Source organism: Equus przewalskii, chromosome 3 (assembly GCF_037783145.1).
Source record: "Equus przewalskii isolate Varuska chromosome 3, EquPr2, whole genome shotgun sequence".
NCBI classification, from domain to species: domain Eukaryota; kingdom Metazoa; phylum Chordata; class Mammalia; order Perissodactyla; family Equidae; genus Equus; species Equus przewalskii.
Genome location: NC_091833.1, coordinates 62048963 through 62065739, shown reverse-complemented (window position 1 = coordinate 62065739; position 16777 = coordinate 62048963). Strand labels below are relative to the sequence as shown.

The following is a 16777-nucleotide window of genomic DNA, read 5'->3' as shown; positions in this document are numbered from 1 at the left end:
TGATCTCTAATTTTCTGTATCCTGACAACTGAGACTTTGAGGTAAGATACCAATGGTTTAGAGCTGTGATATCCAAGGTGGCAGCCACTAGCCACGAGTAGCTCCTGAGCGTTTGAACTGTGGCTAGTGCAAATGAGGAACTATGCTCTAAGTGTAAAACACACACCAGATTTCAAAGACTTACTGTGAAAAAAAGAATGTGTAATATCTCATTAATAGGTTTTTATGTTGCTTATATATTGAAATAATATTTTTTTCATATATTGGGTTAAAGACATATTATTAAAGCAAATTTAACTTGTTCCTTTTTACTTTTTGGCATGGCTACTAGAAAATTTTACATTACATAACTGGTTTAAAGCACTTTTCCATTTTTGTGATGAAGTATTTCTAGTATAAAACATCAGAGCTGCTGATTGAAGACTATTAAGTATATACATGCAAAGTTTATTTATTTGCTTGATAAATGACACATTTGAAAATATTGCACATAGCAGAGACCTAGATTAAGGGTTTTAGTCTAGGAGTTAGTTCCAAGATCGACTTAAATTTCTTCTTGGAAGAGGTCAGATTATGCCTACTACCCTCCAACTCTGCTAGGAAACTGAACACTGATTCATAAACTGTTTATTTAAATTTACCTACATAATAAAATATAAATTAAGCTATTGTAATGACTTTATTTATTTCCTCTCCATAGTGATTAAAGTTAACTGTTCTAAATTTAAAGAAAATCCATCCTCATCAGTAATAGCAACGATACCAGATGCTCTAGCAAGCAGTAGTTTCACCAAGACATCTCTTAAAATTTAATGATACACAGGAGAAACCAGAATTCTTATTACTCACCTCCCTTTGGGGCCGCACTAGGTGTCTTGGCATGATGACATGTTGGAATGTTTAGTCTGCTCCTCTTTCTTGTCCCATTTCATTTATTTGCACATATACGCTTCTCCTTGTATTTGCAGAAGTACTTTTTTCCCTCCCAAGCAAAAAATGATTATCTTTCTCATGGAATTTTCCATTTCTTAATTGTTTATCCTTTTAAATTTTTTCCACTAACTCACTGCAATGATCCCAAATGCTTAGCATCAGGGATGAACAGCCAAAAGATAGATTTCATTGTGATTCACAGGAAAGGTTTTAGGGAAAGATAAATCCCCTCCAAACCATTTGTGGGGCCAGGTCACAGTTCACAGAGCCACTGCCTTGAAAGATGGGGCTGGAATTGACAAGACTTGTGTCACTTTTCCTTTTCTTTTTAATCAAGAAGACCATTCCAGTTCTTTCTCTTTGGAGCTGCCACTATACCAATACTCCATAAATGTTATTTAATTTTGTTAGATAACCAAGATTGAGTTCTAACTCCTTTTTCCCCCCCTAGAACGGTTACCACACTGAGTCAAAGGTATTCCAAGGCTAATTTTACTGAAATTCAGAAGCTAGTCCTGGATGTGGCCCACGCACATGAGGAATGTTGCAGGGGAAACGTGGAGGAGTGTGTGCAGGATGGGGTAAAGAGTCTTACTTCCTAAAAAAGAAATATTTCCACTCTTTTTGCTTTCGTTTGCTCTCATTCTAAATGGAAGGAGGTTGTCTGACTTGAGTTGGTCACAGGGTATGGTAACTAGCCAAATGAGTGAAGTTACAGGTATTTTGGTAGCAGAACTTTTTTAGTCTTGCTTTCGCTTAAGCGGTGCTCTCCTCTTGAGAGACCAGTGCCCATTCATTCTTATTTCTAAAGGAGAGGATGACATCTCAGGAGGCCTCCACACAGGATCTTGGTGGCAGATCCTTTACTTAACGTATTTGTTTTTCTGTCCATTTATTCTTTCATTCAACAAATATGTATTGAATATTTTCCATGCGCTAGCAACTGTGAGGGACACTTGTTATGAAGGCACAAGTTGACCTCAAGGAATTTATAGTCTGATAGGAGAGGTGAGCCATGTGACCTCGTTGGGTTTAGGAACTTGTTTACTGTTTTCTCCATAAGCTACCAACACAATGCCTGGCACATGGAAGGCACTCTGTTATATATTCACACATCTATTATATGAATACAAGAAAACAACACATAGAACACAAGACACTGTTCTACAAGGTAAAAGGCTAGGCGTACCAAAGAGAGGTGTGAATAAAGGGTTCTAAGAGAGTGAAAAATCGAAAACAAAAGACCTCAAAGACAGGATCCTCGAGCATGCCATAATCAATTGCAATGTAAGCACTGCGGTGTTGGTCTATTTTGGGCCAACTCTAGGCTTTCTAGATGTTGTTCAAGAGGCCTGTCTATCCCCAAATTACTCCCTCCCTGGTCCCCTGTAACACACCTTCTTCTCTAAGGAGGCTCACAATCATTGCTCTTAGATACTCAAATGGCTTGAAACCAGGGCTGGAACATGGTTTCGAGAAGGTTGAAAGTGAGGATTAAGTGCTCATTTCAGCCCAGTCCCATGGAAGTTTGGCTGAGAAAATCTTAGATGTCAGCAAGAAGCCGAGGCTGCAGGAGAGGCCTGAGGGTGACAGTGTTTGAGACAGGCAGACAAACCTGGTGTGAGGAGTTACGGAAGATGAGCTGAGAGAAGGCGGGCCCCAAAGACACATTTTCCCATTTCATTTATTTTTCCTTTTAGAAGTATTTATCTGTATATTAGAGACAGTAAGAAGAACTATTTTATATTTCTTTGAGGTCTGTTTTCTCACTTTTAATTAATGATTTTACTAATTTGTACAGTCATTTTTTTCAAAATTAAGTTTTTCAAGTTTTGGAGCTCATAATCATCCTTTTCCTTTAAAATGGAAAAATTAATTTCAGTATGGCACGTAAGTTGGATTTTAACAGCTGAATGATGAGTTCTAGTTGTCCCTGCTGAGAATACACAGAATTTTCAGTCCTGTGACAGGGATATGGAACCTCTGCTTCCTTCTGGCCACTTCGGGTGTGCTGCCATTTCCTTATCTATTATAGACTGCCCTCTGGAGGTCATAGTGGGTCACTGCAGATTGTTCCGTTAAGATGGAACAGAAAGTTTGCCCTCCACATCATGACGTCAACAGCAAATGTCTCTTCGTAGCAAATTTCAATACTAAGAGAAAGAACGTGCACGTCATTTGGTTTGAGGAGTGCATATCTTTCTTGTGTTAAAAGGTTCCTATTAAAATAAAACAGTTGGTTTTAGCTGACAACTACGAAAAAGGAATGAGCAAACAGGGGTAGGTGGAAAGGAATGAGGAAAGGCAAAGTAGGGAGAGATGCTAAAGTGGGAGACAGGTAAAATGTTTTCTTTCTTCCTTCCTTCTCCCTGCCACCCTCCCTCCCCCTCCCTTCTTGTATTCCTTCCTAGAACTGGCCCTGAGGGTCTGCATTAAAGGATAAACCTTTAAAACTTACGCTTTATTTTTCCTGTTACAGGAAAAACTTATATCCTATGTATGTTCTCAAGAAGATATTCTGTCAAGCAGCATAGTCGAATGCTGTAAATTGCCCACAGTTGAACTTGCTCAATGCATAATTCATGCTGAAAATGATGACAAACCTGAAGGCTTATCTCCAAACCTAAATAGACTTTTAGGAGAGAGAGATTTCAACCAGTTTTCTTCAAAGGAAAAAGATCTCTTCATGGCCAGGTAACATACTCTGTAAATGTGTGTTCACACAAGTAAAGATTATTATGTGGCTGACAGCTTTGTGCTGTTGAAATGGGGAGTGATGGCTATGGTTTTTGAGCTCATGTGAGGGTAATGCTAGAATGTTCTGAGCCAAAATATATTTAAGCAGATAGCTAGTGGATAAGGAATGGGATCTATCTTATAGGGATGAGAATTTCACCCTTGCTGTGATTAACTGGCTTGCTTCTGAGGCGGAATTTTATTTTGTATCCGTATCTCTGGAATCAGAAACATTGTCATCCATGTAAGGATTACTCACACGAGGACCGCCATTGAACTTCCCAATAGGATGTGGGTATTTTTGTAACACAGGGTTCATGATTAAAAATGTACCTTTTCACTGAGCATGTTTTTAAAACTTTTCTCCAAAATATAACTCAAGAGATAATGCTAGATAGAAGGGGTTTTATTGGAGCAATTGATTTGCTAGTTATGGAATACATGTTTAATTTCTGTAAGAAAATCAGAACATGTTTAGAGACATTTGCAGAATTGTAGTTTCTTGTAGTATAATTGATAAGACATTTTTCGTTCTATTCGCCTTTAAGGGAAGCAAGTGTTAATACATTTTCCCCTATTGTACAGTGTGTATCTAGGGACATTATCAGAGAAGGGATGTGGGCAACTCTTAGGACATTGTACTTAATGATCTCCAAGGGTCTTTCTAAATTTAAGACACTGCTTCTAATGTAGTAATGAAAATAATGGCCCAATTTTCTTTTTAATATTCCCTGAGGATGTTATCGTATTGTTGCATTAAAATTAGACAGCCACACATTGTTTGCACAGCTACATAAAATTATGCAAACAAGAACCACATCCAGACTTAAGAAACCCATGTTGACAATTTATTGGTGGCAAAACTAATATCACCAATTTCTATAACCTGGGAATACAATTAATAAATTCAGGAATTATCTTTAAATTTATGCATCCGTACACATCTAAAGCTAATTATTTATTTAATAGAAGCAGTTGTTCAATTGGAAAGGTTCTTTGCAGGAGAAATTTTCTCAGCCAAGAATGACCATCCCCCCAGACACTTGTCTGGCTTCCTTCACCCAGGTTTCTTTTCCAAAGACATACGCAGAGAGACGCTCCTTCATTACACACTCTAAGTTAGGTGTCACCCGTTTCTCTCTCTTCTATCTCCCTTTATTTCTCTTCGTTGGTTTATCACCACCTGAAATTAGATGACCCCTTTCTTTTTTATTCTTTTCTGTCTCCCTATAATGTATGCTTTCAAGAGGCCAAGCACTTTATCTCATACATTATTAAATCCTTTCTGCTTAACGAAATGTTTGCATAGAGTAGGCACTAGAAAAATATTTGTTGAATGAATGAATATACAGTCCATAATTGAAAACCCAAAGTGAAGGGTGCAAAAGAAAAGAAAAGGTAATTTTAAAACAATTTGAGGGACTATATTTTTATTAATCGTTTTGCCATGCATATAGTTAAAATAATATTTGATTTCCAGGTTTATTTACTTGAATTTTAATTCTGCATGCCATATAACATAAGAATGATTTGTCTGTTAATTCCAATAACATGATTTTTTTTCACGCATATTTCAGATTTACTTATGAATATTCAAGAAGGCATACTAAGCTTGCTGTCCCAGTAATTCTAAGAGTTGCTAAAGGATACCAGGAGTTCTTGGAGAAGTGTTCCCAGTCTGAAAACCCTCTTGAATGCCAGGATAAAGGGGTAAATTGCTCTAGATTTTTAGGGAGAATCTGAAAAACTGGATTGCTATCATGAGTTAAAAATGCTGTTTGTTTGAAAGCACCTAGTTATTAACTAGTCGTTAGCTAGTTATATCTATTAACCAGTCATCTAGATATTAAGTATTTACTAACTAGTAGTCAACAACTAGTGGCTTACTTTAGAAATAAAAATGTTGGCCAAAAGTTCTTTGACGCACAAAATACAGATGATATTCATTTTCGAACAGCTCCAGAAAGGCAAGAATTTTGTATGGAAAGAGCTGTAATCCTTTATCCAAAGATTGAGTTCTGTCATCAAATAACCTTGTGATTCACAAGGTTTTAAACTTAATCTCCCCAATGTCCATTTGCTTTAATTCTCACAATTCACGCTCTACCGTGTTTAATATTAAAAAAAAAAAACCCTCTAAAACTGATTTCTTTAAGATTGGTATTAGAATAAAACATTATTGGCCAATTTTTATATATAAAGTTATGTGTCCAGAAAGAGTAAAAAACGGTACATAATAATGCTTTTGTTTTCAGGAAGAAGAATTACAGAAATATATCCAGGAGGGCCAAGCGCTGGCCAAGCGAAGCTGCGGCCTCTTCCAGAAATTAGGAGACTACTACCTACAGAATGCGTATGTTTTTTAACAGTATCTTTAGTGATTTAAAGTTATTAACTGGCAAGGAAATATATGTGTAAATTAGTCACCCGTGGCTGCTCCAATCTCAGCCCTGCTTTGGATGGGAAGTCAGTGTGATCTGATCACCCAGTTTCCCCTGCCGGCAGGTAGCCTTCCCCACTCCCCTGTTACAGGAGCAACAGAATGCACTGTGAAGTCTGATCTGTGCTACCCGGGCTTCCGCTTCCCCAAACCAAGCAGATTTTTGCAGCAGATTTCCATTCTATCCTAGTCTGTCCTGGTTAAAATACCAAAAGGTCAAAGTTAAAAATCAGTGATGCTTTTGAGCTTGGAAACAGGAATGAGCCTCCTGCGCAGAGTTTGTTTTCCCACTGTGATATGTTGGTGTAGTAGGAGTACACGGAGTGACTGTTAGAGTAAACACATCTCAAAAGTTGGTCCAAATACCACGTGGATGAAACAAATGTGCAGACTTCATGTCTTCTGATACCAAAAGAAGGGCTTTGAGAAGGAGTGAGGAATCCAAAACCTTGTGAATGACTCAGCAGAATTTGGTGAAAAATGCTTCTTTCAGGTTTCTTGTTGCTTACACAAAGAAAGCCCCTCAACTGACCCCACCTGAGCTGATAGCTTTGACCAGAAAAATGGCAACCGCAGCAGCCACTTGTTGCCAACTCAGTGAGGACAAACAATTGGCCTGTGGGGAGCAAGTGGTGAGTGTTTTGTTTAGTCTCATTTTGTTTCTGACCTGTTTAACTTGAAATAGGCTTATATTACCATTTAGGGGACATAGTAAAAACCAATGTGGAGATGACTTTGCTGGACTTATTTGATTAGTGACAGTTGGAGGGGATGAGAGAACTCAGCTGTGAACGAGCGGCATGTGGCCAGGCTACCCATCCTTCTGGAATGGTTCGTGGAAGTGCAGCCGGTCTACTCAGCAATGTCTGGGCGAGCTTTATGTACAGGAAAGATAGAATGACCCACACATACTGCAATTCATGATTTCCTCTTTTTGTTCACCAAATACTTACTTTAATGTTAGAAAAAAAAAGAAAAAGTTTCAACTTTGATAGATTAAAATTAGTCATTTTAGTTTTAGCCATACCTATATTTTTGTCTTTTCTAGCATAATCTTTTTATGATATTAGGGAAAATTTATTCCCTTTGACAGGGTATAGGTTATAGAACAGGGTAAGTCCTGTGTTCTGAATAGCAAATGACTTTGCAGTTAGTAATGCCAACAATTTTCACTTCTTGTCACTCATGTCATACATATGATTACAGGGCAATTTTTTAATTATTATTTTTCCCCTTCAAGTTGTAATTGTGAATAAAGCTGTATATCTACTTTTTCCCTTTTCCTGTTTTTGATAATGGGGAGTTATTTGCTAGTTAGTCTTCATGACCTGGAATTTTTTGCCAAAGGTTAGAGTAAAAGGGAAATTTCCTGTGATTAAGCATCACCTTTATCACTTATTGAATTCCAAATTTTGAGAGGATGGGAGGACACAGGATGGTGTAAAGTTCAGGAGTATAGGTTCTAGAGTCTATAGTATAGAGCCTTCTGCCTACATTCTCATCCCACTTTCACCACTTGTTACCCGTGTCACACAGGGAAGCTAGTTATCTCACTAAGCTTGAGTTTTTTCATCAGACCTTTGAGAATAAAAACTGTACCACCCTCTCCTGATGGCTATCTTAAACGAGGTAATCCGCGTAGCTCACTCGATGCCAGCCTGATACGTAGGACGCACATAAAATATGCTGTCCCTGATTACAAATTATTGCTAGCTGCTTAAGAAATATCTCTGAAGTGTGGGAGGTAGGAGGATTCTACATTAGGAAAGCCTTAAAGACACACACGTGCACACACACCCTGGCCTTATTTCTTTTCAATTAGGATTATATATCAGCTGTATGCATATATGTATATATAGATGTATATGAAAGGGCTAGGTATGTGCTATTCTTACATTCAGAAGGTAATTCTCTGAATCCCCAAAGTAAAGTGGAAAGCTCAACTAGATATACACGGAAAATGTAAGCCATCTCCTAGGTCACTGCAGAGACATTTTCCCCTTTGGAAGTATATATGTAACTGGAAGCATGTTTCAAATAGCCGACTCAAATAGCTGAAGGAATTGTCTTCAACGTCACCTATGGAACATCTGTCACTAAATGCTGACGCTTATCCCAAACAAATGGGTAAACAAGAATCTACATTGTGCCAACACATAATCCTACACAGATAGCAACTTTTCCTGTAATATTAATTATAAATTATGGACATTAAAAATGATTGCAACAATTTTCTGGAAACCTGAATCAATTTTATGGCTAATGCCCAGTCTCCTTGCTTTCTTCTGTCTCGTTCTCCTACCTAGGCTGGCCTTATTATCGGACAATTATGCATCAGGCATGAAGAGAGTCCTATAAACCCTGGTGTTGGCCAGTGCTGCACTTCTTCATATGCCAACAGGAGGCCATGCTTCAGCAGTTTGGTGGTGGATGAAACATATGTCCCTCCACCATTCTCTGATGACAAGTTCATCTTCCACAAGGATCTGTGCCAAGCTCAGGGTGTAGCACTGCAAACAATGAAGCAACAGTAAGACACTGTTATTCACTAGCATGGAGAGGACTGGCAGCACTAAATAGCAGTTGAGATTTCTACCTTACACACCCAACACTGTTGGGCTCACTAGGTGATCATTATTACCCCAAAGCACTTACAGTGGCTTTCATAATAATTTTGTCTCAGCGTCGTCACTGCCTCATTGGGACATAAGTCTGGAAAAATCCACTAGGGCAGACAACTTCCTATTTGTAAAAGTAGTTTCTGTTGTAACTATTGTTGTGATGCATTTGTAGATCAAGGGAAAACGGGCTATCTATTTTTGAGAATTGGGATATATCTTGGGGTAAGTCTGGGTAGTAACATTCCAAAGCACTGGAAAAACATCATTGAATCTTTTTTCACACTATTTACTCTTTGAAGAGAATAACCGTAATATTTGATTCAGCCGTGAAGTATCAGTGTTAAAAATGGAATGCACATTTCAATTCTTTGTGGGAGGCATTCCATAATGGTGTTGGTAATGCAAGTCAATGGAACTCGTGTTCTCCAACTTCCCATGCATTTTAATACTTGCTGGCTTTGTAAATGATCTACCTTCATTTTGGAAAACCTGTTCTTCCCTTTTTTGTCTGTCACTATTTGAGGCATGTTTCAAGGTACAGCAAGAATGCCACCTACTATGGCACTTCCCTATTCCTCAGGTCAACATTAATTCCAACATGAAAATATTGCTTAAATGAGTAGTACAGGAAATTAGTAGAACCAGTGCTCAGGTAAAGGTGTGATAATTAAGGATGGCAGAGGTTTGGAAATCTGGGCCTTTGAGCATGGCTAAGACATACTTTAGAAGAGCGAACTGGAAATGATGTTCTGGCAAGTAAGAAAAAGACTGTATTTCACTACATATAAGTATGGTGGAACTATGAAATAGTGTCTCATCTTTAATCTGCATAAGTCCCAACCAAGGGAACGCTTGGCATGTTTCCAGTCTCAGTCTTTCTGACGAAAGCGTTAGACAAGGTGTCCGTGTTAAGTCTGGTGATGGGTTGCTGGAGTGAGCGTTTACGTGAGGGTTGCTAGGGCTCTGAAAATTCTCTGCTAGGAAGGCTTTAGAAAAATACCATTGCATAACAGACTTCTCTTGTATTTTGTTTTGCTTTTAATCATAGGTTTCTCATTAACCTTGTAAAGCAAAAGCCACAAATAACAGAGGAACAACTTGAGGCGGTGATCGCCGATTTCTCTGGCCTCCTGGAAAAGTGCTGCCAAGGTCAAGGGCAGGAAGTCTGCTTTTCAGAAGAGGTTTGTGCAGCTCATTGTCACACCCGAAATACTTGGTACAGAATTTTCTGTAATGAATAAGGAAAAGAATACCCCATTAATCTATAACTTTAAAATAGCACCAGAGAGATTTAAATTTCACTTCGAAGTAGATTGAAGGATTTTATGATATTTAAAAGATAATCACAGTTTTCTCACTAAATATTAAGAAGAAGTGTAACTTTAAAATATGTTAAGAAAATTAGTAATTTTGATTTATTTCCTAGTAGAGGAAGTGATAAAGTGAATATATAATTAATTGATGATAATTTAAACAGTTTCTGGCCTAAAATTGATCAGTTCAGCTAAATGGATTAAAACGATTTAATAGAAAATTAATTGTGCAAGCAGGATACTGGGAAAATATTTATAGAAAATATATTTGGACTTATTTAGGAGCATGCTTTTGAATATCAACAGAGTAGTAATTAGGAATTGTCTTAATCTAATTATCTAGCAATTTTAGCTGGACTTGTAATTGGCTACATTTTGTAAGCCTTTAGTTTGTATTACTAAATATATTTGAATATAGCATCACTATATTTTTAAAATATAATCTATAGTTCAGCCTTTTTGCCAATTTCATCTGACTATCTCATAATGTAAAAGTTTGGATGTCTTGTTATATGAACTCCAAAGATAGATAATATTTAGAAATGTTGAGTTTTTCAATAGATAATAGAATTAAGTGTGCTTGAGTGTGTGCACTTAGTATGTGTCTGCTTTTGGCAGGAGGAGGTGGGGCACAACCAAATGAAATCAAACAAAATTGATAAAATAGATTTGATGTAAAACATTTCTAGCAAATATGATATAAAAAGATTAACATCCTCTGATGTGAGAAGATATTCATTTAGATGCAGAGAACATTAACAAATAGTAGAAGTACTTTCTCTAAAAGCCTTTTCATTTCTGTGACTGATTCGAAAAGGAAGGGGCGGGGTGGGGTGAGGAATGGTAAGGATTTGGAGGTTGGTGCAGGAAAAGCAAATTACTGTCTGCTGTTGATGTGAGTGGATTTTTTTTTTCTTTCTGGCTTCTATTGTCCCAGCTTGTTGGCATCAGAGGTGTATGTCTTTATTTTTAACTTGGTTAGTTTATAAACCTTGAATGCACCCCTGGAGAGTAGAGAGTTAACTGTACAACTGGCACAGTCATCCATTTCTTTATTCGATGGTTCTTATTTGTTTTTAATTTGCAGGGTCCACAACTGATTTCCAAAACTCGTGCTGCTTTGGGAGTTTAAATTACTTCAGGTAACAAAAAATTCAGACACAGCTAAATATAATGTTGATTCTCCCCAAATATTGACTCATAGTGGAATACATCCAAAGAGCTACTATTAAATGCTTTTCTTAAAAATACATGCAATTTGATAAAAAAGTTTATTTTAAAAACACTGGAACAAAATTATGCCCACAATGTTAAATAATGACTCAACTAACTCAAACTCTTTTAGGTTATTTCAAAGGCTTCAGAGAATGACAATCATAAGACCTGCCTATCTATATAATATTTTCCTGATATAAAATAATAGAACCAGTTATCCTCTACACTTATTCATTTAATTAACACAATATATTTTTGTTCATATTATAGGGGGAAGAAAAGAAGACAAAATAGGTCTTTATAGTTTGGTGTGAATTTCCCTTTAATTTTATCTGACTTAATACTCTTTGTGAATTAATGAAATAATGAAGACTTTTGTGTGAGAGTTCCCTGTCATAGAAATAAAGTTATCTCCAAATGTTTCCTCTTTTCTAGTCTGTTTATTTATGAAAACTTATAGATAATTTCTTTAAATAGTTTTGTATACCATTGTCTGAAGCAGATTCTGGTCAAAAAGCATTGAGTATTGGTTATTGCAGGAGATTAAAGCCATCCGAAGATGGATTTACAAGGCTATAGACTAGATTACTTGGTAAACTAAAAAAAAGTTCCCAAGTTAAGCACTGGTTGGTGCTCAGGGCACATTGTTCATTAAATGGCCACTTAAGTATTCTAACGGACAAGCTGGAGAAGAGAAAGGAAATTATTATACTTCTATAGGACATATCAAGAACGACACCACTCAAAATTTAACACTTGTTTTTTCTCAATCTTGCTCAGTTCTCTAGTCACAGATACTTTAAAACATGTGTTAACTGTACTGTAGTTGTTTTGTAATTAATATTTCCACAAATTAATTTTCTTATTCCACAAGTATTTATTGAGCACTCACTGGGTACCAGGTCCCATTCTGGGTGCATTCACTGCCCTCCAGTTGCTACAGCAGAGAAGGAAGCAACTAATAGCAATACAACAAGAATATGGCCATCATAGAGGTGATAACAAATTGTTGAGAGAATCAAAGGGTGGGTGAGACCGATTCTGACTTGGGAAATTTCCACTGGAAGAGACAAACATTTCAGAAGAATCTGAGAAGATGAGTGGGCTTTCATCAGTTCAAGTAAAGGAGAAGGCCAGTTCATAAAGAGGAAAACATGGTCTTATGACAAAACATGAGGAATGGTTTTAGGGGGCTACAGGGTGGGTAGCAAGGGTATAGATATGGAAGATCAAGCAGGTTATGCAAGCTATGTAGGACTGAGCCAGATTCTCATAGATTTTGTTCCAAAGGGTTTGGACAATATCTTGTAGGTAATGTCTAAGCAGAGGAGTGTCATCAGTTGTTAGCTTTTAGGAAGATAACTCATGAGATATGGAGGATGGGGAGCAGGGGCAAGGGAAAGAGTAGAGAGGGTCAAGGTCAGCAAGTGGTGACAAAAGTATCAGTCCACCAGCAGGGAGGCTGTTTATCATATTAGGTTTGAATAGAGATCTAAAAAATATGTTCATGCTTTGGTCTCTGCTCCAGAAGAAAACAGTTGCTCCAAAGCAATGAAATGAGCTTTCAGTTCTAATTCAATTGCTTTGTAGTTTACAGTTTTCTTTCAATTCTGTTGCAACACCTGTGGACTTTGATTTTGATGTAATTCTAAAAGGTATTAACACAGAGATCACAATAAGAGATAAAGTAAAATCCAATAAAAATCATTAAACAGGAAAAATAATTTTTTACTGTTAAGAGGAAAGTTCAATGGAGATAAAACTATTGGGAAAGTTTATGAGCCAAATGACATTTCATTGAAATATAAAAGGAAATAAAATGATTGGAAACACAAGGACAAATTAACATAAATACGGTAGTAAGTTGGAGATTTTAGAACATTTCTACTTCTTTGAAAAGATAAGGCAAACAATAAATAAAAATAAATAAAAAGTCAGGGTATAAGCTTCTCTAGTCAAGGTTACCAGTGACTTCCATGCTGCAAAATCCAGTAGTCAATTCTCAATCTTTAGCTTACCTAATCCTCTCAGTAGAATTTGACACAACTGATCACTCGCTCTTCCTTGAAACATTTTCTTACTTGGCTTCCCCCAGTCTTATTAGCTGCATTTCCTCAGTCTTCTTTGCTGCATTTTCTGCAACTCTTTGACCTCCAAATGTTAGAGTGTCCCAGAGTAGCTCTTCCTCAATCTAAACTCACTCTCTAGGTGATCCAGACTTACTGCATTAATACCATCTAGATGTTGAAAATGTATATTTATATCTCCAGGCTGGATTTCTTCCTTAATACCCAAGCTCACATGTCAGCTTCCTCTCTGACATCCCCATGTTGATAATGCATAAACAACTCCAACTTAGCACATTCCAAACTGAACCCCACCCCATCCCAAACTTGTGTCTCCCTCTGTCTTGTCCATCCTTCTGGTTGCTCAAGCCGGGAGCCTTAGAGTCATCTATGGTTCCTCTCTTCCATATCACCCCTACATTCAACCTGTGAGCAAAGCCTTTTGGCTCTAATTTCAAAGTATACCCAGAATTTGTTTCTCAATACCTTTGATAAAAGCCACAATCATACTGTACATGGATTATTGCAATAGCTTCCTAAATGGTCTCCTTAGAAGCACCCCTGCCCCATCCCCAACTCTGTTGTCAACATAGTAATTGAAGTGATCCTTTACATCAAAGTATATTATGTCACTTTTCACCTAAAACCTCTAGTGGCTTCCCGTCTCACTCAGAGTAAAATACAAAGGCTGCACAAGGACCCTACATGATGATACCTTTCTGCCCTCTTCTCTCACTCTTTTTCATTGAGTCTGTCTGCTCAGGCACAAGGGCCTCCTTGCTATTCTTCAAATTACCAATTAATTTCTAATTAATAAAGATGGTGGATACGTGGAGGAGTGATAGATTTTAACTTGTGCTCTTGTCTGTACACTAAGTTGCAAAGAAGACTGTCACTTGCCCCATTGCCTCTGTAAAACATAAATCAGAAGTGGTAGCCCAGATTGCCTGGCGTCCACAAGATAATATCAGGGTAGGACTAAACTCCTGCTCGGGTGACGAGCTGTTGAAGACGGATGAGTACAGACCGGTCACTCTTCAGAATGAGCTCTTCCAACCACTCCTCTGTCATCCCCTAAAACTGTATGAGCTTACTTTATGACGAACTTATCTCCTCCCAATGATGCTGCTTTCAATGAGTTAAGAGAGATTCCAGAGAATTACTTGACAGTGTGGAATTAAATTAGTAATTAATAGTAGTAAGATCTCCGGAAATACCCAAATATTCACAAACTAAATCATTCACTTCTAAATAACTCATGAATCAAAGAAGAAAAAAAGGGTATTTAAAAAATACTTTGAACTGAATGAAAATGAAAGAACATCATTTCATAATTTGTGGGCTCCTCTGAAACAGTACTGAAAGAAAATTCATCGCACTAAAGACCTATATTAGAAAAGAAGGAAGATCTCAAACCACTCAACTTGGCTTCTATGTTAAGAAACTAAAAAAGAACAAATTAAAACAAAGTAAGCAGAAAAAAGGAAATGATCAAAGCAAATCAATAAAACAGAAACTAGAAAAAATACTATAGATAAAAATCAATGAGACCAAATGCTGGTTCTTTGAGAAAATCAATGATATTGATTAACCTCTAGCCAGATTTATCAGGGAAAAAAAGAGAAAAGACAAATTACCAACATCAGGAATAGGAGAGGTGACGTCACTATAGACAGTAAAATGCTTATTAGAGAGTATTTTGAAAAACACTTTATCAATGAATTTGATGACTTAGATGAAATGGACAAATTCCTTGGAAGGCACAAACAACCAAAGCTCACTCAAGAAAAAATAGATAACCTGACAATTTCTAAGCCTATTAAAGAAACGAAAAATTTAGTTAAAGCATTCCCATTAGAAAACTTCTGCTTCACTGTACTAAACATTTAATTCTACACAGACGCTTCCAAAAAATTGAAAGCAAAGGAATATTTTTCAATTCATTCTATAAGCCAGCATTACCCTGGTACCAAAACCAGACAAAGACATTAGACAAAAAGAAAACTAGGGATGAGTATACTTTAAGAACAAGGGTCAGCAAATGTTTACTGTGAAGAGTCAGATGGTAAATCTTTTATTTTAGGCTTTGCAGGCCATTGTAGGTCTTTGATTTTGGTTCTTCTTCTTGATTCTTCTAATTCTCCTTCTCCTCCTCCTGCTTCCTCCTCTTCCTCTCTCGTCTTCTGCCTCCTCCTCCTCTTCCTTCTACTTTTTTTTCTTTTTCTTCCACACTTTAAAATTTAAAATCCTTTCTTAGCTCACACACCATACAAAAACAGGCCATGGACTGAATTTGGCCTGTGGGTCATAATATTTTGACCCTTATGCCTGAACATAGATGCAAAAATTCTAAACACGATTTTAGCAAATTGAATCCAACAAAATGCTAAAAAGATACTTCATCATGAACAAGTGGGATTTATCCCTGAAATACAGTTTGTTTAACATTTGAAAATCTATCAATGTAATTTAACTTATTTATTTAAAAAAAGCATGCAATCATCTCAATAGATGCAAAAAAGCATTTGACAAAATCCAACATTTATTCTTGATAAAAATTCTCAGCAAAATAGAAACAAAAGGGAACTTCCCAAACCTGATAAGGTGCATACACGAAAAACCTATAGCTAAGGTTATATTTAATTGTGAAAGACTGAATGCTTTTCCCTAAGATCAGGAAAGACATAAGGATATCTACTCTCACCACTTCCATCCAACATTGTACTAGAGGTTCTAGCCAATGAAATCATGCAAGAAAAAGAAAGAAAAGTCACCTAAAATGGAAAGAAAGAACTAAAATTGTGTCTATTTGAAGATAGAATGACTTTCTGTAGAAAATCCAATGGAATCTGCAAAAAACACTAATAGAATTAATAAATGAGTTTAGCAAGTTTGCAGGATACAAGAACAATATACAAAAATCAACTGTATCTCTATAAAATATATATAATAGCAATGAACAATTGGAAAGTGAATTTTTAAAAGTACCACTTAGATGACATCAAAAATTTGTTATACTTAGTGATAAATCTTGCAAAAGATGTAAAAAAGCCTGTATACTGAAAACTACAAAATCTGCTGAGAAAAGTTAAAGAAAACATTTAGAAATGGTAAGGTATATCTTGTTCGTAGGAAGACTCAATAATGTTAATACGTCAATTCTTCCTAAGTTGATCTATAGACTCAACACAATCTTAATTAAAAAGCTCATAATTTTTTTAGAAATTACTGAACTGACTCTAAAATTCATATGGAATTACAAAGGATCTAGCATAGCCAAAAGAGGCTTGAAATAAACAAACAGAATTGAAAGGCTAACATTACCTATTTCAACAGTTATTATAAGGCTATAGTAATGAAAACAGTGCAGTATTGGAATAAACGTAGACAAATAGATCAATGGAACTAAACAAAGTGTCCATAAATAAACTGACACATACATGAACAATTGAT

General features: G+C 36.6%; 1 protein-coding gene across 2 annotated transcripts in view; it reads left to right on the top strand.

Moving 5' to 3' along the window:
- AFP (alpha fetoprotein) overlaps positions 1–11685 on the top strand; it is a 29848-nt gene extending 18163 nt beyond the window's left edge. The window contains exons 7-15 of one of the 2 annotated variants that reach the window (XM_008526440.2): positions 1385–1514; positions 3413–3627; positions 5247–5379; positions 5925–6022; positions 6603–6741; positions 8416–8639; positions 9779–9911; positions 11131–11185; positions 11529–11685. In XM_008526440.2, the coding sequence (XP_008524662.1) occupies positions 1385–1514; positions 3413–3627; positions 5247–5379; positions 5925–6022; positions 6603–6741; positions 8416–8639; positions 9779–9911; positions 11131–11175 (1117 nt within the window). In that variant the 3' untranslated portion in view covers positions 11176–11185; positions 11529–11685. The remainder of the gene's footprint in view (positions 1–1384; positions 1515–3412; positions 3628–5246; positions 5380–5924; positions 6023–6602; positions 6742–8415; positions 8640–9778; positions 9912–11130; positions 11186–11528) is intronic. The other variant, XM_070614669.1, reaches the window with a different exon arrangement.
- The last annotated feature ends 5092 nt before the right edge of the window (positions 11686–16777 follow it).